The sequence below is a fragment of the Epinephelus moara genome, chromosome 6 (genome assembly GCF_006386435.1).
Source record: "Epinephelus moara isolate mb chromosome 6, YSFRI_EMoa_1.0, whole genome shotgun sequence".
Lineage (NCBI taxonomy): Eukaryota > Metazoa > Chordata > Actinopteri > Perciformes > Serranidae > Epinephelus > Epinephelus moara.
The window spans coordinates 8,225,831-8,253,712 of NC_065511.1; the positions used below are offsets into that span (position 1 = coordinate 8,225,831).

At 40.5% G+C, this 27,882-nt stretch overlaps 1 protein-coding gene across 1 annotated transcript in view; it reads left to right on the forward strand.

The window, feature by feature from the left end:
- The window catches only part of cdk14 (cyclin-dependent kinase 14), a 270,852-nt gene that overhangs the window by 15,466 nt on the left and 227,504 nt on the right, over positions 1–27,882 (forward strand). Inside the window, exon 2 of the mRNA XM_050047719.1 lies at positions 2,389–2,420. Within this exon, the coding sequence (XP_049903676.1) occupies positions 2,389–2,420 (32 nt within the window). The remainder of the gene's footprint in view (positions 1–2,388; positions 2,421–27,882) is intronic.

Here is a 27,882-nt window from a genome sequence, read left to right on the forward strand (position 1 = left end):
TGTCCAACACATCTGTGGGAAAGTTATTGGAGGACTGATGACCTCTTTTGAAAGTTGTCAGTATAGCACTTCCAATAACCCATTGGTGTCAGGTTAAATCTTGGGCTAAAGCTCATTTGCCCAACATGGGGCTCGAACCCACAACCCTGAGATTAAGAGTCTCATGCTCTACCAAACAAATGAAACTCTAAATTCAGTCAGGAGTTCCATTGTATACACATTTAGAGAACTTCCAGCTTTTAAAGCAGCAACACATTGTAGTAATATGTAAACTCATACTTTTTCTAGACTTTTTCCTGGGGGAGGCTATTCACAATTACTATAAGTCAAAACTATGATGTCATGAATTTCAGTATGTGTTTGTCATAGCAAGGGCTACTTTGTCAAGCAGATTTCATGCAACGACATGGGGCTCTAGTTTCCCAGCACAGCGCAGGGTGGCGCAGGGTGGCGAACCCCACGCAGAGCTAGTTTCGAGCAGCGCAACCCGAGGCGCGCTCAGCTAAAAGCTCGCCAGCTGAAACCAGGTCTACTGTCAGCGCAGGCAGAGCGCAGCCGGTATAAGCCGAAGTTTGACTGACCGGCGGACAGTGCGCACACGTCACCAAAACCTCACAGGCAGCGGACAGTGCGCACACGTCACCAAAACCTCACAGGCAGGTTTCCAGAATATCAGGCACATTAACTATGCAATAAATACCCAAAAAAACATTATTCAATGCAACTATCTGCAATCAGCACATAAATGTATCTCTATATCGACTGTCCCGTCACATCTGATGTCAGATCAAAGGGGATTGGCACCCTTTGGCACTTTTGGCACGCTTAATGGAAACCCAACCTGATTTGATTAACACAGCTGCAAACTAATGAGTTCACATCCCTCTCAGCCAACCACAAACAGTCACAGCATCAGATAGGGAGTATATATTCAGCATCTGTCATCTTAGAAAAGTCAAAAGAAAAGAAACAGAGTGAGACTGCGAGAGAGAAAGAGAGAGTGTGCGCGCACGAGAGAAATGCAACATTGTTTTACAATTGTGGTGACCTCCTCCCAGGCTACCTTTGCATCATCAGCCCGTGGAGGTCTGCTCGCAGTGCCGTATATTCGGACACTGCAAGCATAGACCTTCCGGACCAAAACATCAGTTTCCTCCTGGGAGAAGTTTGGCCATCTGACGCTGCTGCTCTCTTCTGCCATGGCGAATTGAGTAAACTCTCATCACGCCTTCGCGCGGCGCATTAAAGGGCGAGGAGAGGGGCTCATTTGATTGGTGTGATGTGTGTGGCGCATTAAAGGGCGAGGAGAGGGGCTCATTTGATTGGTGTGATGTGTGTAAAACCCACTCCACACCTTTTCTCCTCCCTCTTTCCGACTTGCGCAGGTAGGAGGGACGGAGGTGGGAAAGAGGAGTAGCTGCGCCAGGCGCACGGTGAGCCAAACTTGCAAAATCCGCCTGGCCACACCCAGTTTACGAAAAGCAGGTGCGCTGCGCCCCCGCCTCGCCCAGTCTGCGAAACTAGAGCCCATGATGTTATGTTGTTAATGCCACTTGAACTTCTTACCATTCAGCACGATTTTAGGAAAACATCAATTCTATCAATGCTGGTATGCTTGGTAAGAAGACACAAGCGTTCGTGGTAATGATAAAATATGATGAAATAAGTTCTCTTAACAAATATTGTAAATGTCCTAGTTCCTACTACTATTTTCAAATACAAATCCATAAAAGTTCAAATTGTTGCTTGTAGTGCTACTATGAAAGTCAATCAGTTAATAAGTTGGTTAAAAGTAAATTAATTTCCATGATTTTGATGATCCATTAAGTGTTTCAGTCATTTTTCAAGCAATAAAGTAAAACATTTGCTGCTTCCAGCTCCTTGAATGTAAGAATTTGATGCTTTTTTTGTCATTCATGAGAGTAATGAAGAGTCTTTTTGGTTTTGGACTGGTGGTTGGACAAAAGAAGGAAATTAAAGATGTTACTTTGGGTTCTGGGAAATTGTGATGAGCACTTATAGAATTGATTAATTGTGAAAATTATTGGACGACTAGTTGATAATGAAAATAATTGTTAGTTGCAGCCATTGTTGCTTGTGTAGAATATTTCAGTAATTTTCAGAAATTTCCATCCCTGCTAATCTTGCTCTCCACCCTCCTACGGTGAAACTCCATGACAAAACTAAGGTGTCACCAGGCCTAGTGAACTCCTCCTCAGCTCAATCCAAACTCAGACCTGCACTGCTTTAATAACTGCAGAATGAATGTCAGTGACAGGGTTCTGTGCTGTGCTGCGTCTCTACCATTAGACTTTTTATTTTGTTCATTCTTCAGAAGATGTCAATACAGGCACTGTCTGATTCTCTCTTCCTTTCTTCTTTTTGCAGCTTTCAAGAAAGAGGACAGCGGCTTTGATGAGGTAGGATGAAAACAAGTGCATTTTAGGGAGCTTGTGACATCACTGGCCCAGTTTCAGGGCTATACCAAAGTGTTGTACGCTGTATTTTTCACTAAAATTATTCATCAAGGTCTTGTTGGCCAGATGTTGTCAGGACTGCATTGCAGTTGATTTTTTTTTAATGTGAATCCTGCTGTTACTCAGTGCATATGGTGTGTAATATATTCATGTGTGAAGCATGGTGGTTTTCCCTCTCATCTCAGAGACGTCCCTCAGGGTCAGTCGCCATCACAGGGCCTCCCTGGCTGGCCAATGAGACACCACCAAATGCACCAACCAGATTCACTCTGTATGAGTATACCCAGGGCACCAGACTTGTTTCATAGCCATCCCACAACTGCCTTGAAACTGACTGAAATGCAAAATCCTCATTTTTCATACTTGTAAATGATCTGTCTCTGTGGAAATGCATTGTTAAAAAGTGTGGTCAAACAGCAGAGAGTGGTTAGTCCACACATAGTGAGCTAATGACTAAGGACGGTTAAAAATGTTTACAGTTTGATAGCTGAGGTTTGTGCACATTTATGGCCACTGCCATTCTTTTTGAGCAGGCCATTATGCATTATGATGCAGCCATGTGCCTAAAATTCCTAAAAACACCCTCACTCCCCTGATCCGGGCTCAGTGGAAAAATTCAAGTTAAATGGGTGAAATGTGGTGTGTAAATGTGCCAGGTGCATGGCATATTAAAAAAACAGTTTAGTATAAAAAAAAACAAAAAAAAAAACACTGCATTCATGTGTTTAAAGTGGGAGACTGTTTAACTCCCAGCATCCTCAATATCATTTTAAGGGGTTGATTTACTGTGGATGCTGCAAAGCTTTTTTTTGGATGCTAATGAGTATGGTAGCATTTGTGCCTGTTTGCTGTATGGTCACACCAGTACTTGTGATGGCAAATGGACAGAAATGTTGCTAAAAATTGTTAAAGCAATATGTATTTTACAACATTTTACAACCAACTCAATGTGATTAATTTGTGGTTAGGTTTAGGCCATAGACTGTATAAGTAATGGACATAGCTAGGCCCGTGACGTCACCCACTGGTTTGTAGAATCCTGTTTTGGAGCCTTGAGTTTGGTATTTTAGCCATTGCCATATAGGTTTTTTGGAGTCAGAAGTGACCATATTTGGACAAGAGGGTGGAGGAGCGAGGGGTGTCGCTCAGATCGCCAGTGTTATCTGTTTTCTTCCGGCAACAAGCAAAGCTCTCACGAAATGACGTCACAGCCCAGAGCAAGTCAAGGGTAAGGGAAACGTTTAGTATGCTATTTACAGAGATAACACTGGCGATCTGAATCGGTCAGTGGCGAAAAAAAGCACTTTTAATGCGCAAACTTATACGGGACGTATTTGCCCCCGTTACCGTTTGAGCTTGTTTCGCGGCTGCCGGCTGCATCCGCCTCCCTCAATACTGAACCAATTTTAGAACGAGTTGTACCTATGAATCATACGCACATACACATGGGGAAATAGGGCCCAGGTTGAAAAATACCAAAGTTATCCTTTAACCGTGCAGCCCCAATAGTGTTTATGGACTTAGCAAAGGTGTTGCATGCTTGGCTGCTGCAGCAGCTCTAGAGTGTCTTCCCAATCCGTGGGCAGTTTTATGATATATAGAGTATACAGTATAGAGAGTATGTTTTAAAGCAGTCCTGCTCTTTTATTTGCAACATTTTGCAACACGGTATAAACCAACCAGAGATATTAAAGGGACAGTTACCTCAGTATAAGTGGTGTGGCAAAACGGTCGATAAATTTATATTGCCTGTCAGTAAATATTGCTATATTGACCAACCCTGGATGCTTAAAGCACCACTGTTGCCACAATTTCATCTAATCCCAAAACAGTTTTTAATTCATCCTGTAGATTACTTTTATTGTCCCAGGAACACTGTGATGGTGTTTATTTTGCAGCCCTGTATAACATATTGATTCCTCCTGCATTCTGTCTCAGGTTGCTGTTGTAGGTGGCTGGTTGATGAGGCAGTCAATAGGTCCAAAGGATGCTGGGATGTTATGTTTGTATTGACAAGGGAATCGTGCTTGGTTGCTCTTTTGAGTTAAAGTAACAGTGAGTGCACCCACTGCAGATGGCTACCAGAAGCTGTGTCCTTGTTGTCAAGCAGCCACATGGTTTCGAAGCTTTTGGAATCTTTCCAGTATATTGTCTTCAAGAGGCAGTGGCATTGCTTACTGAATAAGTGATAAGACACCAGGATGCTTTGTGTTGATGTGGCAGACATGTTTCTGCTGTGGTTGGTTGGTAGATTCTTTTATTCTGTGTGACAGACCTGCTGAGATCCACAACTGTGTTCAAGTGAGATGTGAGGGCAGACACATTGGTACCAGACTGATAATCAGACTGGATAGCCATTTTTCGTCATTAGTACTCTGATGCAGTGTTTGTGTTAGCCATTTTCTTTAATCAATAAATCTTTGAATTGCCTCCCAGTACAGCACCACAAACTTCATCCTCCAAAATGATTATACAGTTAACTCAACACCTCTCTAAAACTGCTTCAACAAAAACTTAAGTTAAGTTAAGTTTAAGTTTATTTACTTTATTAATCCCCCTGAGGAGAAATTCAATGTGTTAACATTGTGTTAACATTGATTACCTCCTGAAGGTGGGATGTATAGCTGGACTGTTGAATTGGACTGCATTAGTTTTAACAGGCTGTACCTAAACTGGCAGCTGAATGTATCTTTGGCATCACTGAAATGTGATGAGCTAATATCGAGTGAGAAATTGGCACAGCGAATTTTTTAGTTGGGGAGTTTCCCATATTTTGTAAAAAAAAAAAAAAGGGTTTAAAGGTCCAGTGTGTAAGATGTAGGGGATACCTTGGCAGAAATGGAATATAGTAAGTAAGTTTTCTTTAGTGTATAATCACTTGAAAATAAGAATAGTGGTGTTTTCGTTATCTTAGAATATGTTGGTATCTACATAGGGAGTGGGTCCTTGTCCATGGAGTCTGCCATGTTTCTACAGGAGCCAGGAACAGACCAACCAAACACTGGCTGTAGATAAGGCAATCTGTGTTTTCACATTTTCATGTCAGCCCCCACCATATTTTGCAGCCATTCTGCGTCTTTTGCCATCCACCATCCCTCACAGCTCACATACTATGTCACTTTACAAATGTGGTTATGATGCGTATGAAACATACAAATGTAACATATTTGTGGTTTGCAGAAATGTACAATGCTAACATTTTCTTCTGGTGACAGCGCTGGTGTTCCACCCGTAACTCATTGCGTCTCATCTCAGTCACCTTCATGTCCTTTTTTCGTTAGATCTATCTGATTTCATGTGGTCCATGTTCTCCATAACTAGAAGAGAAGCAGTTTGCTCTCATACCACAGCCTCAGCTGTAGAGTGGTTGTGTGGTGTAGATGTGGAAATGAGGAATGCTACACTGTAAGATTTGAGAGGACCTTGGGAAATCTTTATTTTTGTTGGCAAAGGGACATGAGAGCTCAGATGTCAAGGACGTCACATATGTTTGGTAACAGGGCTGTTTGTCAAACCTCTTGTGATTATTTGGATAAGATATAGCCTATGTTCTTGTTCAGGAAGGGACTTTTGTGGTGAAACAACGTGAAACAGACCATTTCTAGAAGTCACTGCCATGGGAATTAGCTTGGGCCATTTGCTATAAATGGGCCGTGCTGTTAAGGAAGAATGTAAAGAATCTGAGATGGAAAAAGACTCCTTCCTGTCCAACAACATGATGTTTAAGAAACTGAATGATGGCCTACAGCTACAGTATGTGAACAGCAGAGTGTGATTGTATATGTGCATGTATTCATACCCTGTGTCTGAGAGAGGCAGACGGAGACTGAGAGCTTGTTTGCCACTCGTGTCTGTTGAACTGATGATCATTTATCATGTGAATAGGAAACTATGTGTCTGTTTAAACCATAGAGATGGCTGGTCAGACGGAGAGGTCTGAGCCTACATTCAGGCAGCAGGAGAAGCACAATCTCTCACTGCTTTTCTTTCATAGCTTTAATTTCTTGAGATAAAAACAATATTATGCAGGGAAGTTGACATGGTGACATCACATATTTGATGAAATATTGAGCCAACAAGCCCTCCAACCTAAATGACAAAATAGTTCATTTGTCTGTAAACCCAATTGCCAGAAAAAAATGTTGGCATTGTATGTTTCTGCTAACCAAGTATATGTTAACTTTGTACAGTATTATGTATGGATTCAAAAAAAACTTTACATTTCAAAATGCTGTGGTTCACATGTGGTTAGGTTTAGGCACAAAAGCCACTTGTTTATGGTCAGTAAAAGATCATGTTTTGGCTTAAAATGTCCAGTCTTGGGGGCACAGTCCCTGCTGGAAAAGCAGTGATGGACAATCGCTCTGCATGGCACTGTCCCTGTTGGAAAAACAGCCAGGGGTCGAAATAATAAACACCAACGTTTGGTGCCTAGAAGAGCAGCGGGTCGCTAAAACAACTGGTTTTGCTGTTTGTTGGTCTGGAACAGTGGCCTGCAACTTGGCAGGCGTTGCGCCTAGGTGACATGCCACCCACCTTCCCCTCCACCTCGTGATGACGAAGTCGGTTCGTGTACTACGTCACTATAGAAATGCTTATATGATACGTATGAAACATACAAATGTAATGTAGGCCTATTTGTGGTTTCCACAAACCTGCAATGCCAACATTTCTTCTAGCAACTGGGCTGTTGTCTACTCTAGTGCCCCCATCATCAGTACAACATTTCTTAGCTAGCCTATAGGGAGATTCAAGACTAACCATTGCTACTGAGGTAAGGGAAAATTTTGAGAAAAGGTGCTTGGCTGTAGACATATCAAGCACATTTTAGTTGACAGAATGTTAAAACTTTTTTTCTAAAATTCTGTGTATAGGCTACACATATTTACAATAGGTAGTAAAGAGAGCAAGAGAGTCTTTGGGTCAAACAAACACACCTAGGACTTTTACCTGCGAGACCATATTTTATGTTTCATGTGAAAATAAAAGTAAATGTTAACTTCTTTTAACTCAACATATTTATGTAGTTATCTCCCATAACATGATGTACGTACGTCACTTTTTGCAACACATTCTCACTCCAACCTTGTCACATATCAACATTTGGTCATGGACTTTCCACATTGAGATATGACGTGCAAGGTACCCTGGGTGCATTGGTTGTTGACATTCTGTGATGTCTAGCCAACTTCAGCCTCTTACATGCATTGCCTGCCTTTCAAAATACACTTCAGTTTTCACAGGAAGTGTACAGTTTGCATACAGTCTCTTTCGAAACAAACGTACTATATCAGTACAACACTGAAAATTGATGTTTTTCTCCTGCAACAACGAATGCACATGGTTATCTTTCGCCAACACATGAAAGGGGTTGGGTTTAGGCAACACAAGTGCATGGTTGGGTTTAGGGAAAAAAGAACAGGGTTTGGCTTTACAGTCTTACAGGAAGGGAACACCTCCTGGCTGAAAGTCATTAGTTGTTGGACCCAGACACCACCCCTCCCACCCGCCTTAACTTGGACTTCCATCGCCTTAACTTTCCTTGTTGTCTCACCGTCTTTCCCCATGACCCTGCCAGGCACCATTTAACACTAACGACAACTGGCTGCGTATCATGCTGATGTGAAAGGATCATGGAGGAATGGATGAAGGATGGCTTTTTTCTTCATTGTCTGACGCAGGAAGTCACTGACCAAGCGCTGGTTTTCCATGACTTATAATGATATATAGCAAAAGGTAGTTATTTTGACTGAAAACACAGCCTTTTTAATAACCTTACTGAGTAGTTTTGGTGCCTAAACCCATCTGTGCCACCAACACGTAATTTCAACATAATACTTACTATAACCACGTAATGGGGTGTTCAGAGGTCTTGGTCATTTTACATATTTCTGTTAGAGCACGTTGCTTAAAACAACAAATTATCATTTTTACTTTTCTGTTAGTGTGCATGGATTGAGATACAATGTGTTCATCAGTGAGCTTTAGAGTTGTTGGTAGGTGTATGGTTGGAGAGAGCCAGAATAGCATTTTCCCCCTGCCTCCAGTTTTTAGGATAAGCTAATTTTATCACGTCCCAGCTCCAGTTTTTTCAGTTATTGCAAGGGACCAATACTTCCGATAGACTAAATAATGACTTCAAATTTGATGACTGTTCGAAGGAGATAAGATACGAACCGCAATTCTGGTGTCATAAATGTCTTTGGACAGCCTTCCATCCACCCCAACCTTTTCTCTAACAAGTTTTGTTGAACTATAACAAAGTCATACTACTTCTGCCTTTGCTTATAGTCACAGAGCCACAAGAGGTCACTTGTCAGAAAATTGTGAATAGAAGACGTGTTCAAGGAGTTTTATTTCAGGAGAAAGTGCTATTTTGCCTCAAAATCTCTGACCAAGGAAGGAAATCTCTGCTCCTGTGTGAGTTGTTCTGGCTGAAACATTTGCCCTTCTCTTTCTGTGTGTCTGCCTCCGTCTCTAATGGAAATAGATACTGAAACCTGACTGGCTAATCTGAATCTGTGGCAAAAGTGCTGCACTCAACACAAAGAGCCTGTGGTAGGCTTTGATTATGGAGGACTGTCTCTCTGCATAACTGCTTTGTGTGTGTGTGTGATTTTATTGTCGTGAAAGAATTTGCTCTCACAGAAATTGTCTATAGCGCTTACCATAAATTGTCAGGTTTTGTTTGAGCTCTTTGATTAGTTGACAGTAGTGGTGATTGCTACTGAGGTAATGATTTTCTCATTAGCCATCTTTGACTCTTTGTTGTCTTTCTTTCGTGCTTTGTCTCTTTTTTCCTGACTCTTTGTCCCTCTCCATTTTGTCTCTGTCACATTCGAACTTCATTATCTGTTCTCACTCCAACTGGAGCTGAATAATCTCATGTGTTTGGTGTCGGGATCAAAAATTAATGCAATGAATGTGTTTCTCAATTACGGGAAGCCCTTGGAGAATCCATTAAAAGCAAAACACTGCCATTAGTCGCAGGGAATGTAAATCACTGTGAATTCTGTGGATTGTTTTATAAAGGAAAAAGAAAATCTGTGCTTCCATGTTATGATTCTTGCTGCTCTCAACTGTTTTTTATTACAGTACGAGCCTGAAATCATGATGGAATTCAACCTTGTTCAGTTTTCAAGTTTTATCACCTTGAGTAATAATAAACGGTATTTTACCACTATATGATAATTCTGATTCATAGTTTTCTTTTGACGATATCCTCAAAATTCCTTATTAAATAAACAGAAAAGTCTCCTGGATAATTTAAAGGAAAATATGATTTATTTCAACTTTTGTTTTGTTATCTTAGCTTTTGCCATCAGATTGGTTGGAAATTATAAGATAGTATTTGTTGGGAACTCCAAGCATGGCAGCATTGCTAAAAAAGTTCATTTGGTAAAATCTGAAGCAGGTGGTGGTTGTTTGGGTAATAGTTGCAATGTTCACTTTCATTTTCTCCTCCAAAAGAGTTTGAGTGAATCAGCTGCATGCCTCGACTGGGGCTTAATGCTAACCCGTCTGTTCGTCTGATGGCTCAAGTTTCTTTCCATCAGCTTGGCGTGGCATATGGCTCTAAATACTTTGATACCAACCAGCCTCAGCCACTTTTGCTATAGAGAAGAAGATACACAGTGGTGAGAATTAGACCTGTAGCAAAGTCAGCTCTGTCCTTGCAAATGGGAGCATACTACGGCACTGTAGTGGTTGAATTCATCTAACACTGATCTGAATCTGAAAGTAAATTGATGTAAACTGCTGAATGTTTTATAGATTAAATATTTAGCTAGTGCTGTACACAAGAGAATATTATAAAAGTTTGTAAAGACATGATGACAAGTAAGTAGCATACACTTGTCAGCCACACCCTGGTCCCACTCAGCGCCACTCTCAATGAAAGGCTTATAGCAACAAGGCAGGGTCTGTGACAGTGGGTTTTCATCTGATTTTAACTTTCTTGGTTTTCAGAATATTAAAACCTCTCAAAACCCACTGGGCCACCACTGGAAAATAGCTTGAGCAAGTTTGAGGAGGCTGAGCATCGTACCTCAAAATATAATGTTAAATGTTTAAACTTTTGTCAATATGGACATGCTACACATCGTTATCTTGGTTAGATTCTCCAGAATTCAATCCTTAAATTCAATTTACGGAATCCATGAGCACCAAAGTATAACACATTCAGATTAACCAACATGGTAAACAAGAAAGACTAACTAATATATTCCCATTCTTCGATTATTTATCTTTCTTTAGTATCAATAGAATCAAAAAGTTTTTCCTAAAATTGATCACAATTTTGAATATTGTCATGTGAAGTCCATTGCTTACTGTATGCTAATTTTGTTCGTCAAACAAATAAGTTTGAGTTCTTCCGACATAAACAAAATTTTCTTATCTTCCTGCGTTGTGTTGTTGGGTATGTTTGTTACCTTGCTGGCTACAAAAAAGTAAGTGTCCCCAAGCTTCTCTGTTCAGCCCGTTGGGCTGCCACATATCTTTGCAACCACCGTACTACAAAATTAAAGGCATTTTTCTCAAGGTCATGGCTTGATGTCATTATATAATGTGATGTATTTGTTTTCTACATTCCGAGTACAAAAACAATACCAACATCACAAGAACGCTCAGAATGTCCTTTTTCCAACAATGCATAGAACTCAAAATCAGTGTGACTGAAAATGATATAGTCACATATGATAGGCCAGGTTTCTGTAATTTGTGCAGGGGATTAGTGTCTGATCCTCCTAACTGTATGTTTCCAAGGAAATGGATACGGTATGGATATCGTCACTGTGTTTCTAATCAGCATCTGTAAGTGTCTAAGTAAGCCAAATTTCCAAAATGGGAGAAATCTGATCACTGACCTGCTGCAACTGTTTGTGGATTTTACAGTAACCAGGTTACTACATTCATTGTAAACTGATTTCCTGCATGGCCTGACTTGTCATCATGGTTACATTCTCACTGTTAATTCAGAAAACATACAGAACGTTTACCTCGGCCACCTGAAATAAATCCTCCCACGTTGCAGTTTTTAAGTCCTGTGGCGGTGGGAGGTAATACTTACATTATTATATTATCATACTTGAACACACAAACAGATGATTGAATTTTGACCTCCCACACTCATCCTGAGCTCATCTGAAGATTGAAGCTAAAGAAGAATCAGAGTGGACAAAATGGCTGACGTGGTTTTTGATGTGTTTTCCCTTTTGAGACTGCCTCACAGGGTGAATGACAGTTTTGATCACATTTAGCAAACATCGCTCAGACCATAAAGCCCTTATGAATTTAGAAATGCGGTCAGCAGCATATGCTCTGTCTGTTTTCATACTGTCTGTTTACGGTGTAGGGAGAATGCATATGCAGATTTCCCTCCTTTTCTAGGAACAAGGTCAGAAATGTGTCTGGCTATTGGCTGAAGCATTTCCCAATAGAAAATTAGCATGCATAGAGGGCAAAACCGCAAAGGCAGGGCCCCTTTCAATTGATTTTTTTCTGGTTGAAGTTCAATTACCAACGCTTATTTTGACGGCTTTGATAATTCCAATCAATGTGGCGCGTTGATAACGTTCCCTGAAATGACAAAGTGAAAAGCTGTTGATTAAAGCACTCTCTGGTTATCGTTTTGAAGATCCGCTGGCTTTTATGTCCAACATGGTCGTGGATGTAAAGCTTGATATAAATTCAATAAAGAGTTGAGCCAGAGAGCACCAGAGATGACTGTGGAGGAGGAGAAAAAGCATTAGGGCCTATCAACCTGTAAATCAGCAGAGATGAAAGACCTCTGATGAAAGAGTGAGATGGGTTGAGGTGGGATGGAGGCAGTTCACCCTGCGGCCTGGAGAACATTGTGGCGGTCATTGAGTCTTCCCTACTTGCAACTGGGATCAGATCACCTTGCTGTGGAATGTTACCTTTCCATGTCACCCTCTCTACTTTGTACAAACAGTCCGCCCACATGATTAGACCCTCAGCTTGTGTCTTTTAGCCGCATCCTCCAGAAAATAGTCAGGGTCAGAGGTCACATGGAATGACGATAGCAGGTCAGACACAGTAACAGCATGATGATTAGAAATGGCAGGTTAGGGGTTTAAGAATGGCTTTCAGACAAGATTGGGTCATTTTATGGTTTAACCTTTGTATTGATGTGTCATTGTCAATGATGACTTTTTGTTTCAGAGTTTCTCAGCATCGGGGCCACGAACGCCATGTTCATGAGAGATTTCCAAGACTAACATAGTGATATTTGTTTGATATGTTTAAAAATGCTTTTGACAATATAAAATACAAAGTACAACTCAAGTATAGTGCTTACAATCAACAAAATATAAATTAGTTACAATCTTAATGACTGATTAATCATGTCAGTGATTTACCAAGGAACAGCCATGCTGGAAGCACATTTGAGCTAAATGCTAACACCACCATGCTCACAATGATAATGGTAACAGGCTGATGTTTATCATGTTCACCATCTTAGTTTAGCATGTCAGCATGCTAACATTAGCCAGTTAGCACAAATAAACACAAGCTACATGGTTTATGACCATAGCCTACTATGGTCATAAACCATGTTTTTTCCTAAACCCAACCACATGCATTTGTTGACTGAATGTTACCACATGCCTTTGTCGTTGAAGGAAAACAAAAGTCAATTTGTGGTGTTGTATTGACATACTGCGTTCATTTTGAAAGAGACTGTGTGGATACTGTACATATCCTGTGAAAATGGAAGTGTATTTTGAAATCAGACAATGCATGTAACAGGCTGAAATTGACTCAGTGTCCCAGAACGTTTCTTTCAAGGAGAAGGGACGAAAGAAAAAAAGGGATAAAGAAAAGACATAGGATATCTTGTGAATATCTTGTGTCGTATCCATTTTATTACTATTTTCTTTGTTTGTTTTGCTTGTTTTTGTTATTTGAGATGATGAGATCTTGGTAGGGGACTACAATTTAGACAAAAAAGGAGTATTAAAAAAAAGGCCCGATAACTACCCAGCAATGAAACAAGTAAGCCACACATTTACTAGCTTCATTGTTAAAGTGATGAACACATTAATATATCAATGATTATTATTCATTAATAGGATATATATTATTCTTAGTGAACTGTTCTACATTAAGAGTACTTTTACTTCTGGTACTGTATATTTGGAGGCTCATACTTTTGTACTTATTCTTGTGACAGAGTATTTCTATACTGTAGTATTACTAGAGTACTTCTTCTACCACTGGTATCCACTATCCAGTGTTTCAGGGACTAAATGCTATTTCAAAGGCTTTTTAAGCCTGATGACAAAATGAGACACAGATATAAAAACATGGATTTTGTGCCATGAAAATAGTCAATAGAAATGAATAAAAAGATATAGAATGCTAAAATATCTTCTGTAGTTTCAGCACAGAAATAAAAAGGCAGTGGTTAAACCCTAAATGACTACAGAGGAGAGGGCTCAGGAACACCTTTCAAACAAAGGTCCTTTGATGTGATTGCATTGTGGAGGACTTCACATGACTGCAGTGTTCATCCTCAATCACCACCGGCACCAGACACTCTGTAACCGCTGAAGGACAGGCAGCCTCTGCGCAGTCTGTAATTGCGGACACAATACATATCAGATAGCTATTGTCAGACACTCATTGTCACTGTCATATCTCAGACACAACATTTCCAGCCGGTGGCACGACGTCAGCCTGCTACCTAGCAGAGGATTACAACAAGCTATGGCCCCCTATGTTAGGCTAAGAGAAAGGAGCTTCCACAGCAGAAAAAACACTTGATGTCTTATTCATTTCAATTTTTTTATTTATTTATTTTTTATTTCATTCGCTTCTTTTATACCCCCGCGAAGTGTGATTGTGTGAGGTCACGCTCTGACTAGCATATTGAGTATTGCTCTCAGAACTGTCTGGCAGTAATCACAGCCAGGAATTCACACATTTCCTCACGCTGTGCTTCTAATATAAGCCTCTTTACACGCTATCAGTCACTTCCATTTTGAAAAATGTCAGCTGTAGTAGAAAAGGCACATTTAAATACTGAAGTAGAATGGGATTGTCTTGACTTGGTCAGAGGAACAGTAGTGACAAATGGAAGTATTTGCCCTGTGTCTGAGTTTAAAGCTTATTGCAATTAAACGTTATAAAGGATTTTCATTTTATTCACATAAAACAGCCTAAGCTGCATGCTTGATCCTGTGCCAGCCTCTGTAGCATCCAGCTGATACCTGGCTCTCTTCAATCAGGCCTACAGAGAGACAATCAGTGTCTGATTGATCGTAGCAGCATTACAGTACGGGAGAATTTCTCATCCAGCAGGCCTGAGGGAGCTCTGTGCTGTCAGCTGTAACCTTTGACTCCTGCACTTGCTTAGAGGTAGTGATCACCTGAATATAGCGCAGTGTTGAATGTCTAATAGAGTTCAGCCAGTGTGGGATATGCGATCACTCATCACATTTACACCTCTGAAATGAATTCCAAATATTGCAGTGCAGGTCTGATGGGAGTCAGCAGTGAACGTGCATATAGAATAAAGTAAACCACTCTGTTCTTAATATAACATCCCATAATGTTGTTGCAGTAAGCTGTGCAGGGGCTCCCCTGGGTGCTAGCATCTGAAGCAGCCAGGCAGGCAGCATCACTGTGTGGGTTGTATGTTCTTTCTATATGTGTTCATGTTACCAAGTGTTAGCGGCAGGGTTCAACTGACATGTGGTTTTGGTGTTACTAAAGCTGCCAGTTGTCTGTTTTTTGAGACAACATTCCCCATTTTAATGTGGCCATTTTTATACGTGCTTCTCTTAGAATATTCTGTTTATGCAGTTTGTCATAATCACTGAAATAGTGTTCTCATCTTAAAGGTTGGTTCCCCTGAGAGAGAGCGCGCATGAGAGTTTTATGCTTTTTTGCAAACAAGCCTTTATCAGAGCACCATGATGAGTGTGCTGTCAGTTCAGTAAAAATCAAGAACATAAATTAGGAAGAGCCCAGCAGGTGTCAAAGGGACAAAAATAATAATAATAATGAGCACAAATGACTAATTCTTGCTTCAGCTACTTGATCCACACCCTTGCATTATTATATTAAGAGAACATAATGAAGACAAGAATATGTATTTTTTATTTATGTTTAAAGCTGTAGTTTGTAACTTTTATAAAAACAACTTGTCATATTTGCTGAACCTGTCAAGATATCCACACAGTATTACATGAGACAATCTTCCTATGGTAATTGCATGAATGAAAACAACCAATCCGAGCTGAGGAGTTGGCTCACAGCTGTCCATCATGTCAGTCACTGCTCGTGAAATGTATTCAAACTGTCAAACTAGGCAGCGCTGATCAAATATTAATCAAGATTCTGTTACTGCGTTGCCCATTTCTCTCAAGTGTTTCCAGAAACATATTTTAGTGTACTGTTTAGCTGTAAAATGAGAAAGTTGGTCCAGCTGGTAGGGGTGTAAATCGCAAGTTTTATCAATATGATATAGATTATTTGGGCAATGATATGAAGTTTGTTAATATCACAAAGTCTGCCATCATACGATTTCGTTTCGATTATGTTGGGATGTGCGGTATATTGAATATTGAATCAGCGTATCACGGCTTGTTCCACGTGCAATATATTAAATGACTGTATCGTGAACATCAATTATAAATGGTCACATCATTGTTTTAAGTCACCAGCGTTAGACTCGCTTGAGTTGCGGTACTCTGGTTCTCTCCCTCTCACAGACACACACACACAAAGAACATATTATGATACGTAAGACACAGTTCTCCGCCCATCCACTTTTCCCTGAGCAACAATGTGTGAACAGGGCGAAGCGTGTCTTTGTATCCTATATATTATCATGTTTAACGGCTCTGCGGTAACAGTTTAACTTAATGAGATTGACGATAGTGTTAGCAGACAAAGCTTGTGTTTTTGTACCTGCAGGGCTCCAGACCACGACTGTTAAGTCATATTTTGCGATCATGGAGCACCAGTGTGACTTGCAAATACATGCATATTGCAAAAAAAAAATATAATAATATATATCATTGTGAATAAATCTTCATGTTTAAAGGCGCAGTTTAACTTTGTGCTAACTAACATCTAACTTTTGACTGGAAGCTTCAAGTTCACAGCGAAAACATCAACACTTCAGTAAATATCCTCACTGTCTTTTTTTAAGCTGCTCACCATTGTCTGCCTGGCTCTAGGCTGTCAGCTCTGTTTGAATGTTTCGTAAGGTGGTGTGCTTGGACAGAAATGGTGACACAGATGTGCCATGGCGATTTCAGAATGATGGTATATCTTAAAGGTGACAATATGTATCGATGTTTTCACTTTGCATTGATAATATTGGATTGTTGATCGCTGAATTGATATATCATTTTCAGATCAATGTATTGATACACTCCTACTGGCCGGTGGGCTTTGTTTTGGCTCGACTGTTTCCAACATGCCAGCCGGGTCACAAACTTTCTACTTTCTACTTTTCTATGAATTCATCCACACAAATAACTTTGAGAGCACACATCAGTAAAAAATGTTTTTTTGTGGACGATGGTGGAGTGGTAAAACTCTTTGCTGCTTTTAAGGTCTTGTAGATTTAGTAGTGCTGTAAAGCAGAGTTAAACCCCTAACTACACAAATATCTGCAGATCTGCGGAATCTGTAGGCAGTGGGACAAAATTTAGTTATTGGAAGCGTTCTGTTTTCCATTTGTAGATCAAGTAGCATTAGCTGATGTTTTTGAGACCGACCCTCAAGAAACACTCATACTGAAATTATAAATGAAAGGCTATGGCACATCAGAGGCTTTAAGTTAGGATTTAGGGTACAGAAAAACAGAATGATGAAGAGACTACATGTTTTTAAGTTGCCTATGGTCTGGTAGGAATTACAGAGGTAGACCACACTGGATGATTTCACAGTTTTAGACACCAATGTCACCTTGGTATATATTGGTCTAAAGATCGTCACCAGATCCCACTGCAGGACCGGATCAGTGTTTTAGCTCTGTGTTTGAAAATCACTTAAAGATGTCCTGTGCTCCTCTTGTTTGAACTCTGAGCTCTTCTTTGCTCTTTTTCTCCCCTTTTTCCGGAGCTGGAGGTTGGTCTTGTTTGTGTGTGTGTGTGTGTGTGTGTGTGTGTGTGTGTAGGGATACACCACATCATGATGCTGCCAAAGGGACAGCGCTCCACATCCCCCTCTGTGGCTGAGCACACCAGGGTGGAGAGGAATATAGAGCCAAGATTACTCACTTCTTCTTGGGTGGACTGTGTGTGTGTGTGTGTGTGTGTGTGTGTGTGTGTGTGTGTGTGTGTGTGTTCTTGTATTTGTTTACTTGAGGTGATGTGATGGTGATTTGATGTGATGTGATGTTTTTCCAGTTTCCAGTCCACGAGGAGCTACCTGTACATTAAAATCAGAAAGCCACCATTGAGGCCACAAACTGTTCTGTGCAATCAAACTGATGCCTGCTTGCACTGCATTCAGTTAGGTAGACCAAATAAAGCAAAACAAATAAAGTAATTCCTTCAAGCAAACTTATTTTAAAGGCAGTAACTGTGTTGAGAATACTACCAGTTTGAATACTTCCAGTTATAATGTAATGGAATAGAGTTTCTGATATTTTGTATGTTAAATATGTAACATAGTTACTTGTATTTCTTTCCTGCACACTCCTGGACCCAACCAACGCTGAGTCAAGTGACATCACTGAGAAAATTTATCAGACTCCTCACAGCTCTCTCTGTGAGACAAAGAGCCACAGGAGATGCGGAAAGGGGACTGAATCCAAAATGGATACATTTTAAACAGCAGAATTGGTGTGTTAGAGAAAGGTATTAGTTAAAGAATGAAAAGTAAGTTACATTAAACCCTGCTGTTGGTACTTACTTACTTACTGTAAGTCATGTTGGTTGCTGCTTGTCCCAACTCCACTAGGCTCTCTTCTCATTGACCTAATTAGGATGTTCTGCCTCTATAGTGACTGACAAAGATACAAAGGAAGGGTGAATCGAAGCTCCAAAACATCAATCACAGTCCCTACATCCATGTTTTTCTGCAGTCTACAGCTAAGGTCAGGAACATAGTGGTGGGGGTTAAGATAAGGGACTTTGAATTGAATAAATGAATATGCTCAATGGAAGTTAAAAATAAGCGTGATGATCTGCTGTCCCATTTCATGAGCCCAAATTTAGCGTATAGCCTTTTAGCTTCAGTGAACTCATTAACTTTGAGTGCCTTGCATGTGTTTGCCTCCATATGACTCCCACCATAGCAGCTAATCCTGACTGACTGATTGTCACAGTTCAAGTTGTCGCCACTAGCCATGTTTACTTGGCTCCGTCAATCTGATTTGTGACAGCTGCTGGCTAATCTGCGCGTTAGCCTGCGAGAGCTCGGGTCAGAAATTCTCCCAATCTGAGGATGATGGCTGAGCTGAAAGTGAACTGAAAGACCGTTAACCCTCCATGTGCTCACTCAGCTCTCGCTTCCCTCTGGAGGCGTCCACACTGAGATTTAATTTTGCTCAGTATAACTTTTCCTTCCCCTGCATCTGAGGATTAGCACTGTCTGTGCAAATTAGCAAGGCGTCTTCTGCCATCGCTCACACCAGCCTTGGGGTCCCGAAGGGGTAATTCTGGGAGATGTAGTGCTGAGTATTTTTATGAGTTCTCTCAGCCACCATGGTCAGCAGGAGGCCCTGAGTGCTAGCACAGGGGCAGGGATAGCATCTCATTATAAATTTGGAGTGGTCTAATCGCGTCTTTAATTAACCCTCCACTAATCGGCCCTGGAGGAAACCTAATGGATTAAATATTGCTGAGATATTAAAATGCAAATGGGGATGAGGAGCTGGCCTGGTGGGCCTCTGTCGCGAAGCGTGCCGCGATGATGGTGTCGGATGTGATGTCACATCCATCATGTTGACGGCTGTGGAGCACCTCCATATGCTCCAAGGTTCTGTGTTGTTGGTGTGTGCAGGCAGGAAATGGGCCCTGACTGTGCACCAGAAGAAGTGATAGAGGAAGGTGATCCCAGGAAATGAGTAATAAGAAGGGTAATGGAATGGGATATAACTGTGAATGAGCCTGACGGTTATGTTGTGGGTTTAGTGGCTTCGGCAGGCAGTCATGCAGATTGCTCATTACCCTTGCAAATTTTAGGAAGACTAAAAGTCTGCACCCCTGCTGGCCTTTAGAGGGTGCAATGTCCATTATACCCAACAAAAGGAATATCTGACAGTTCCTCTAATTGTATAGCATTTGGGAATAAAAATGTAAATGTGGTCCACCCATGGTGCTACAGAAATGTGTCTGTCCTCACCAGAGAAGCAGCAGCATCAGTCTGTTATTGAAACGCCTAAAACACCCTATATTCCCCTGACAAGGACCTCTTGTAGCTGTGCAACTAATGACTGATGTCTGTCAGGAGCAGAGGCGGACATATTGCATGACATTGGTAAGGCATTGCAAAACCTCTATAGGAGAAGGTCAGGATAGTTAATTGGGTCAACACAGCTTATGACTTTGTCACAGGGGTCCTCTGTTTCCTACTGACACTCATTTATTTAATTCACTCATGACCATGATCAATCTCTAACCTTTACAAAGTAATTTTTCTTGTAGTTTACCGACAAACTCAAACCTGCATTATGTTTTTTGCTTCTTGGGGGCAGCACAGGAAGCTGTCAACACAACATGGACATTGTATTACCTTATCAAGTTAATATGGCAAACAGTTATCCATCGAAACATTCAGCAGACATGGAGCAACACAACTTAGTCGCCAGAAAAAATGTTGCTATTGTAGGTTTCTGCAAATCAAGCCTACATTACCTTTGCATTCATTCTTCTTTTTAGTGGATATGTTGAGACTTTGCTGGCGTTGCTGTGGTTAACATGTGGTCAGGTTTAGGCACAAAAACCACTTTGTTGTGTTTTGGCCCAAAATACCCAGATTTGGGGGCACGATCACTACTGGAAACACAGCATTGTCTCTGAAAAAACAACTTTTTGTGGCACTGTGGCACACAGCCTTGGTTTGCTTAAAAAAAACCAACTCCCATGTTTTGTGGTCAAAAAGGCACAGGAAACAGCAATGAGTCCCTAAATAACATCCTTGTTTGGTGCTTAAGGAACAATTGGAAACACAACAATGGCTGGCTAAAAAACAACCAGTTTTGTTGTTTGCTGGTCTTGAACAGTGCTCTGAAGCTTGGCAGGCATCTTGCCTAGGTGTCAAGCCATCCACCATCCCCTCCACCTCTCACTGACAAAATCAGCTCATATATAATGTCACTTCAGAAACATTTAACTGCATTTGTTAGTTGCTAACAAACAACTTTACCTAAATATCTTTTTCGAGCAATTTATGATTTACCTAACCTTAATGGAGTATTTTTTTAAGAAATGTTTGCCTGTGTTGGTTGATGGACTGTAGAGGGCTGACAGGAAATGAGGAGAGAGAAACATGGACATTGTGGTGGATTATGGGGTCAATATCTTAAACCCACCATGATGGCCATGCTTGCTTTTAGAGGTAATGATGAAGGACCTTTCTGTCGTCTAGTTGGGACAATTTGTTTTTAAAAGGTCTGAGGGTCACCAGAAACACTTCTGCCATGGAAGAATGTTTAACAGATCCGCTTCTGACCTGTTACCAAGAATATTATTCCTGGCCATAAAACTTTACTCCAAATTTCCTGCTGGTCTAAAGTGTAATGAAGAAAAGGCCCAACAGGCTTGAAATGGTACATCTATTTGGTATAAAGAACGACATTTCAGTATTGCAATCTTTATATGCAACATCTATACACATCTCCAACACTCAACACAGGTGCAGAGGATCAACAGTGTCCAAGGTGTCGGACAGGTTTACAGACAAAACTGATAAACTCATCACTTCATAAGGAATTCACCATCCTTAGACCTTTATAGCAGAGCAGAATTCGGTCTTTCTTTGTGTTTTTCCATCACTGCTTGTCTGCTGCACCGAGCCAAACGAATTGATGTCAGCCTCAAATGTCAAGGTAAATATTGCCTTTAATGAATAGCTTGCGTGTGGGAGGAGAGAGGAGAAATAAAATTGTGCTTTCTGACCTTTGCAGTAAGATAAATACTAGCTCTTCTCTTTGACAGAATATTGTTCTTGCCTTGTCTAAATTTGGCTGTTTTCATCGCAACCATGAAAAAAGGGGGGTTCATGGTTTGGTCACAGTGTGTATATTGGGGGTTTTATGTGAGTCTGTGTACCTGCACGTGCTTATGAAAGCTTGGCTATGTGTAAATGTGTTTGTGCTCCAGCATCTCAGCCCCATCCGTAGACCGAGGAGGCCCTTAGAGGGAGCATGACATTTTTAGAAGGCCAGAAATGGAAGAGGGACATGGGAACATTGTGTAGTGGTTGGTGGATTGCAGTCTGTGGGTTAAAGTTCGACTGATGCATCACTTTACCAATAAATTGGGCCAGTTCTGCCCATTCAGACGGATTGAATACTATTGACTTGAGGTTATGAAGGGATATGGTGCAGGTTATATTTTTATTATAGAATTGACTATTCTGGATACAGATTGGCAATGGCAGTCCCTTTATCTGAACTGATTGTAATGAGACTTCAGATATGGTACCAAGTATGCTGCAGGACTTTATCAAGATGATTAATCTTATTTTCTAAATAGGACTTCCCCACTCTGCCAGTAACAACATTCTGTTGAAAACACCACTATTTTTGAAAATGTCTAACACTGAAATGATCTCATGGTCTAGGTATTTACTAAGTTCAACACAAAAGTGTTAGAAGACTACCTGCTGTCTGCTTCATTAGAACAACAGCATTGGGTTGAGCTTTAGAATCATAACTAAATGTGACATAATAAACATTTCATCAAGCGCCATCAATTTAGCTAATGACCACAAACCAGCCAGTCCCATCAGCCTTAGCTGTACTAATGTCTGACAAACAGTCTGAAACCCAGAGTTTACTCTTAATGAAAGAAGATGAGGGAGACCACCACTTAACTAGAGAATTCTGTCATTTTTTTCATAATGATTAATCAGATATCCAAATTGTTATTGACTTTTTCTTTAATCAATTCCCTAATAGTTTTATCTCCACATGTTAGCATGCTAATGTTAGCATTTGGCTTAAAGCACCGCCATGCCTAAGTACAGCCTCACAGAGCCACTAGCATGGCTGTAGACTCTCAGTCTTGTTTTCACATGACTAATGTTGCACGCTGGCAGAAGTCACTTTAAAGGGACAGTCCACCCCCAAATCAAAAATACATATTTTTCCACATGTCTGTAGTGCTATGTATCTATCTAGATTGTTTTGGTGTGAGTTGCAGAGTGTTGGAGATATCAGCTGTAGAGATGTTTGCCCTCTCTCCAATATAATGAAATTAGATAGCACTCGGCTTGTGGTGCTCTGAACGGCAAACAAATACACTTGAAAAACTCAACAGCAATGTCTCTTTCCAGATATCATGACCCGGTTACGCAAGATAATTCACACACCTTGATGTGAACAGTTTCAAGTCTGAACTTTTTTTTTTTTGTATACCGAGCTACACCCGCCAACAGCATTAAAGTGAAGAAAGAAGTGTGCATCTTCTGCTAGCTCACCAAGAAAGACTGAGCTAGCTCAGGTGAAAAGGACACCATTAAAGGCGCTGTATGTAAGAATGTGGCCAAAACGGTTACTGCACTCAAATTCAAAATACTGCCGCGAGNTATGTACCGGGACACTGCTAACGCTGCTGCCGGGATACAGCTGAGGAGGAGCTGGCTGCTAATGCTTTGTACCGGGACACTGCTAACGCTGCTGCCGGGATACAGCTGAGGAGGAGCCGGCTGCTCAGGCTATGTACTGGGACACTGCTAATGCTGCTTGCCGTGCTGCTGTAGCTCAGTCGTAACTGTAACTGATGCTGAGACTCTACTGACTGTGTGACTGGTAGACGGCGGTGGGTGGCGCAACAGGCCAAAACACAAATTCAAAACATAACATAAACTGTTGCCTAGTTTGGCAGTTTGACTGCAGTTAACCAGCAGTGATTGACATGATTGGCTCCTTGACTCTGATTGGTTGGTTTTGTTCAGCCATGGTGTATGGTCGGGTGGACCATTGTGTAATACTGTGTGGGGGAAAAAATTGATACACAGTATCATAATATTTTTGTGTGGCAATATTGTATTGTCACGCGGATGCCAAGTTTCAACATTTTTATTATATAAATTATTAGTTAAAAATAAAAGTAAACTTTTGGTAGCCTACTAGAATAATATTTTTTTTTTTTTCAATCGACTATATACATGTTGCTGCAATAAAAATGTCCGAATTCAGATGAACAGACTGAACAACAGAAAACTTTATCTGATTAGATAAAACTGATGTTGACAAAGTTTTTCTTTGGGGACATAATTTGCAGTCCAAAAAAGGTAATAAATCACAATATATCGCAATATATTTTAGCGCAATACTCAGCATATTGCAATACCTTTAAAATTGCAACAATATTGTATTTCAACTTATGTATCATAATAATATTGTATCTGGGGCCTCTCGTGATTGGCACATCTAGTGGATACATAACAGGTTCAGCAAAAGACAAAGAAAGTTACCAACTGCAGCTTTAATATGTGTATAGGTTAAAAATTCTTAAATGTCCAAATGTAAAAAAAAGTTTAGTCTGTAAATTAGTACAATGGCATTGTGGAAGAAAAGACTAACTTCTGTGGTATAAAAAGTGAGAAAATGTAAAGAGTATACTGACAGTTTCAACAAAAACCTTTCAAATACAATATTCCACTCATATAAACAATAATATGATATTGTGATGTAGCCAAAGACATGAGACTCTTCTGCACAGAAAGATGAAAGTGTGAGTGAGGAGCAGTGAAAGCAGGGAGACTCCTGTAGGTGGAGGGTAGCTGTACAGAGCTGGAGGCTCCCATGTTGATACCAGTGATTAAATGGTGTGCAGCAGCTGGTGCCTATATTAAAGCATCTAATCACCCTTGAATGATGGCGGCGGCACACTCTGTCTCCTCGTTCAAACCTCATTTAAATCAAAGCAACAAGCATAAACATGGATGATATGTGTTTGTGGCCCCGGACCGCTGCACTGCAGCAATGTGCCAGACACACTACAGAAAAATGTCAAAGTCTGAATATTTAATCAGCACTGCAACACATGCTGACATGACTGCAGAATGCTGAATAAATGGACTGCTAATTAAGCAGCTGGTTAAATCAAACATGATGTATGTGTACTTGGTTGCATATAGGCACACCACTGTGGATTATAAAGGTGCAGTCAGTATCAGTTTGAGCTGAATAAATCATTGCCACATTCAGTTTGAAACACAGGTGTAACATCAATAAACCATAACATGATTAGTATCAACGACCTAGTGTCACATAGTCAGACTGTTTTACTTAAAGTTTCTTCCCCAGTTTTAACAGGTAGTGCCATTTGGGACTTTTTGGGGAACAACTACGTTGCAACTACTAAAAGTGGAAATGTAGTTACCTCTGTTTAGTATCTCCATATTGGATTACCTTGCTGAAATACAGGAGAAAGTCACTATCCTTGAAGCACAACTGACGCTAAAACTTAATTAGTTTTGGCAAAATATTATGGGGTAATGTGTGTGTGTATAGGATGAGGTAGGGGATGGGGAAAAAACAACACATTTATTTTTTTTCTTCTTATCCCCAGGTCAATGTGAAAAAGCCATTTTAAATTTGAGAAACACTGCTAACACCACGAGCAAGACATGGAGGCTAATCACTACATTTTGAATAATAAATACACAAAAACATCACATCAGATGACACACTGGTGACTAACTGACACATATCACCACTGAAGCCACTGTATCGCCACACTTAACTCACTCTGCCTGTTAAATACTTCTCATACGACTATGAAATCAACTTCTGCACATCACATAACAGCACAAAGAGCCCACAGAAGAGTGAGGCGGCCATATGACAATCATTTTTTTTCTCCTGCTGCAGAAAGCCAGCAAAAGCTGCTTTGTTGACAGGCTCCCTTGCTGAATCTGGGTTGGCAACAAAGGATGTCTTTCATCCTCAGTGGCTGCGTTGCTATCTGCAGGAGGCTGCAACCTTCCCTTATCTAGCTCCAGATAAAGCACTTTGTCATTCAACAGTTTACCACTACCAAAGCCAGAGGATTCAAGGCTCCTTCCCTCTCAAATGGAGAGCTGTTTGAGATGCAGCGCTTCACATTTATAGCAACACAGGACTGTGTACAATCCCTGTGAATGTAATTTTCAATAACCTGAACCATTTTTAGATGATCTTCTTTTCATTGGAATGAGCAAAAGGATGGTGTGTTCCTTCAGTTATTTGTCCCAAGTGGAAATTTTAAATGTCTGGGCCTTTTCTGGGCCAGAGAGTTCGCACACTTTTGGTCAGCTTGATTGTGGTCTTAGGGTTCCATGGGAAAACACTTATTTTTACCAAATTAATGTAGGGTTATTTTCAAGCTAAGAAATGTGTCAAAATGATATTGGGGGAAAAAACTGACAGTGAATTTTAGTATGCCAGGTAGTCATCTCAGAATACCACAGGCATATCAATGAATCAGTGGCTGTGTTTCTATTAACATAACTCATATGACTGATCAGCTGTTTCCACCATCACAATGCCTTTTGTTTTGTTTTCTCAATGTTTTATCTGCATGAGTGAGATTCAAATGTTTTCTTTCTCATACGGTGTTTGTTGACAGTTTGAAATAAAGCCTTAAAAACCCCTTACGATTCTGCTCCACTGACGAGATGAAAAATAACAGCAGAGAAAAAAAGTAAATCAGTGTGGAGCAATGAGGAGACTTAAAGTCCTCAAATTACTGCTTGAAAAAAACCCAAACAGATATTATATGTCGCGTGCCCCATCAAAATCAGTCAAACCACGCAACAGCTCATTTCTGGAGAAATATGGATTTATGTCAACATCTTGATTTTTGGTCAGTTGGGGGTCTTGGCTTTCGGAAGATGAAATTGAGATGATTAATACAATTCTGAAGCTTGTAAATGCATGATGACAAGCTAGCAACAAACACTTCACAACCACACTCTGGTCCTACGAAGCTTTACTATCCCTCCCTCCCTCCCTCCCTCTACGTCTCCTTGAGATTCTAAATGAAAGGCTTATAGTAACAAGGCAGGTTCTGGGGAAGTTTTCATCTTGCAGAATATTAAAACAGGGCAGTGGTGACATCCCACTTGAGCTTGTGACCTCACAAAACATGTTCTACAAACATAAAATTATGAACTGATGACATTTTATCCAAAAAAATCAAAGGTCAGCTTCACTGTGACATCGCAATATTCTGCAAATACACCTCTCTGTCCATTACACAACTAAATAAATCAGGAACAGAAGGTGAGATGTTTGGTCATACACTGAATTGAAACTAATCTTGATACTGTGCTGATTGTATTGACCTTCTAGGGAGAAGATGTGTGTAAAGCATCTATAGACTGTTACTTGACGAGTTTGCGGAGGCATACAACCATGAGGCGGTAATTCTAGTTAATTTGTATGTCTTCTAAACAGTTTTAGGCTCCAGCTGTTGTCATCTTGATGTGTAGAGTTAGTGGTCCCCAGTGTTGTTCTCATCTATCAGGACATCAGTACAAAGGTTTCCCTGGTTATACCAGTCTGTGGTACAACAGACTGACTCTCATCAGTATGTCCAATACTATTCCCAAACTCTGGCTTTTTATACAATAGACTGCACTGAATAATGGATGTAGCCTCACCCATTTGTTTGTGGATTCTCATTTTGAAGCCTCAGGTTCTGCATTTTGGCCGTCACCATCTTGGATTTTATGCTATGTGGGTTTACGGTTTACATGGGGGTTCAAGAAATAAAAACATGAGAAAAGCTTATTTAAGGACACCAGTGTTGCTAATTATAACATCACAGGAGACCAGGGAGTATTTCATGTAGAGGCTGCAGTCACTTTCAGTAAATCCTCCACACCAGGACTGCACATATTACTATTTAAGCTCCCTCCGGCTCCCACTTTGTCAGCTTGACCTCCAGAAAAATCAAGACAGATCACCTTTCAGTCTGTGATTGCCAAGGTGTGTTTCTATGATGGCTTATAAGTGGACATTTTGGAGACATAAAAATGTGAAACAAACTCTGGCCCCTATGATAATATACCACACCTACATTAAGCAGTTTTATGGTCTGAAGACATGACAGAACAACAGCCAGACAGAGGGTCCATATGTGCTTTAGCTGACCTCACCGCCATGCTTCATAACTAAATTTCCTGCCCTGATAAAAGCTGGAGAAAAAACTCATAACTCTTAAAAGACGTTAGATGTGGACAGTGAATAAGTGATACA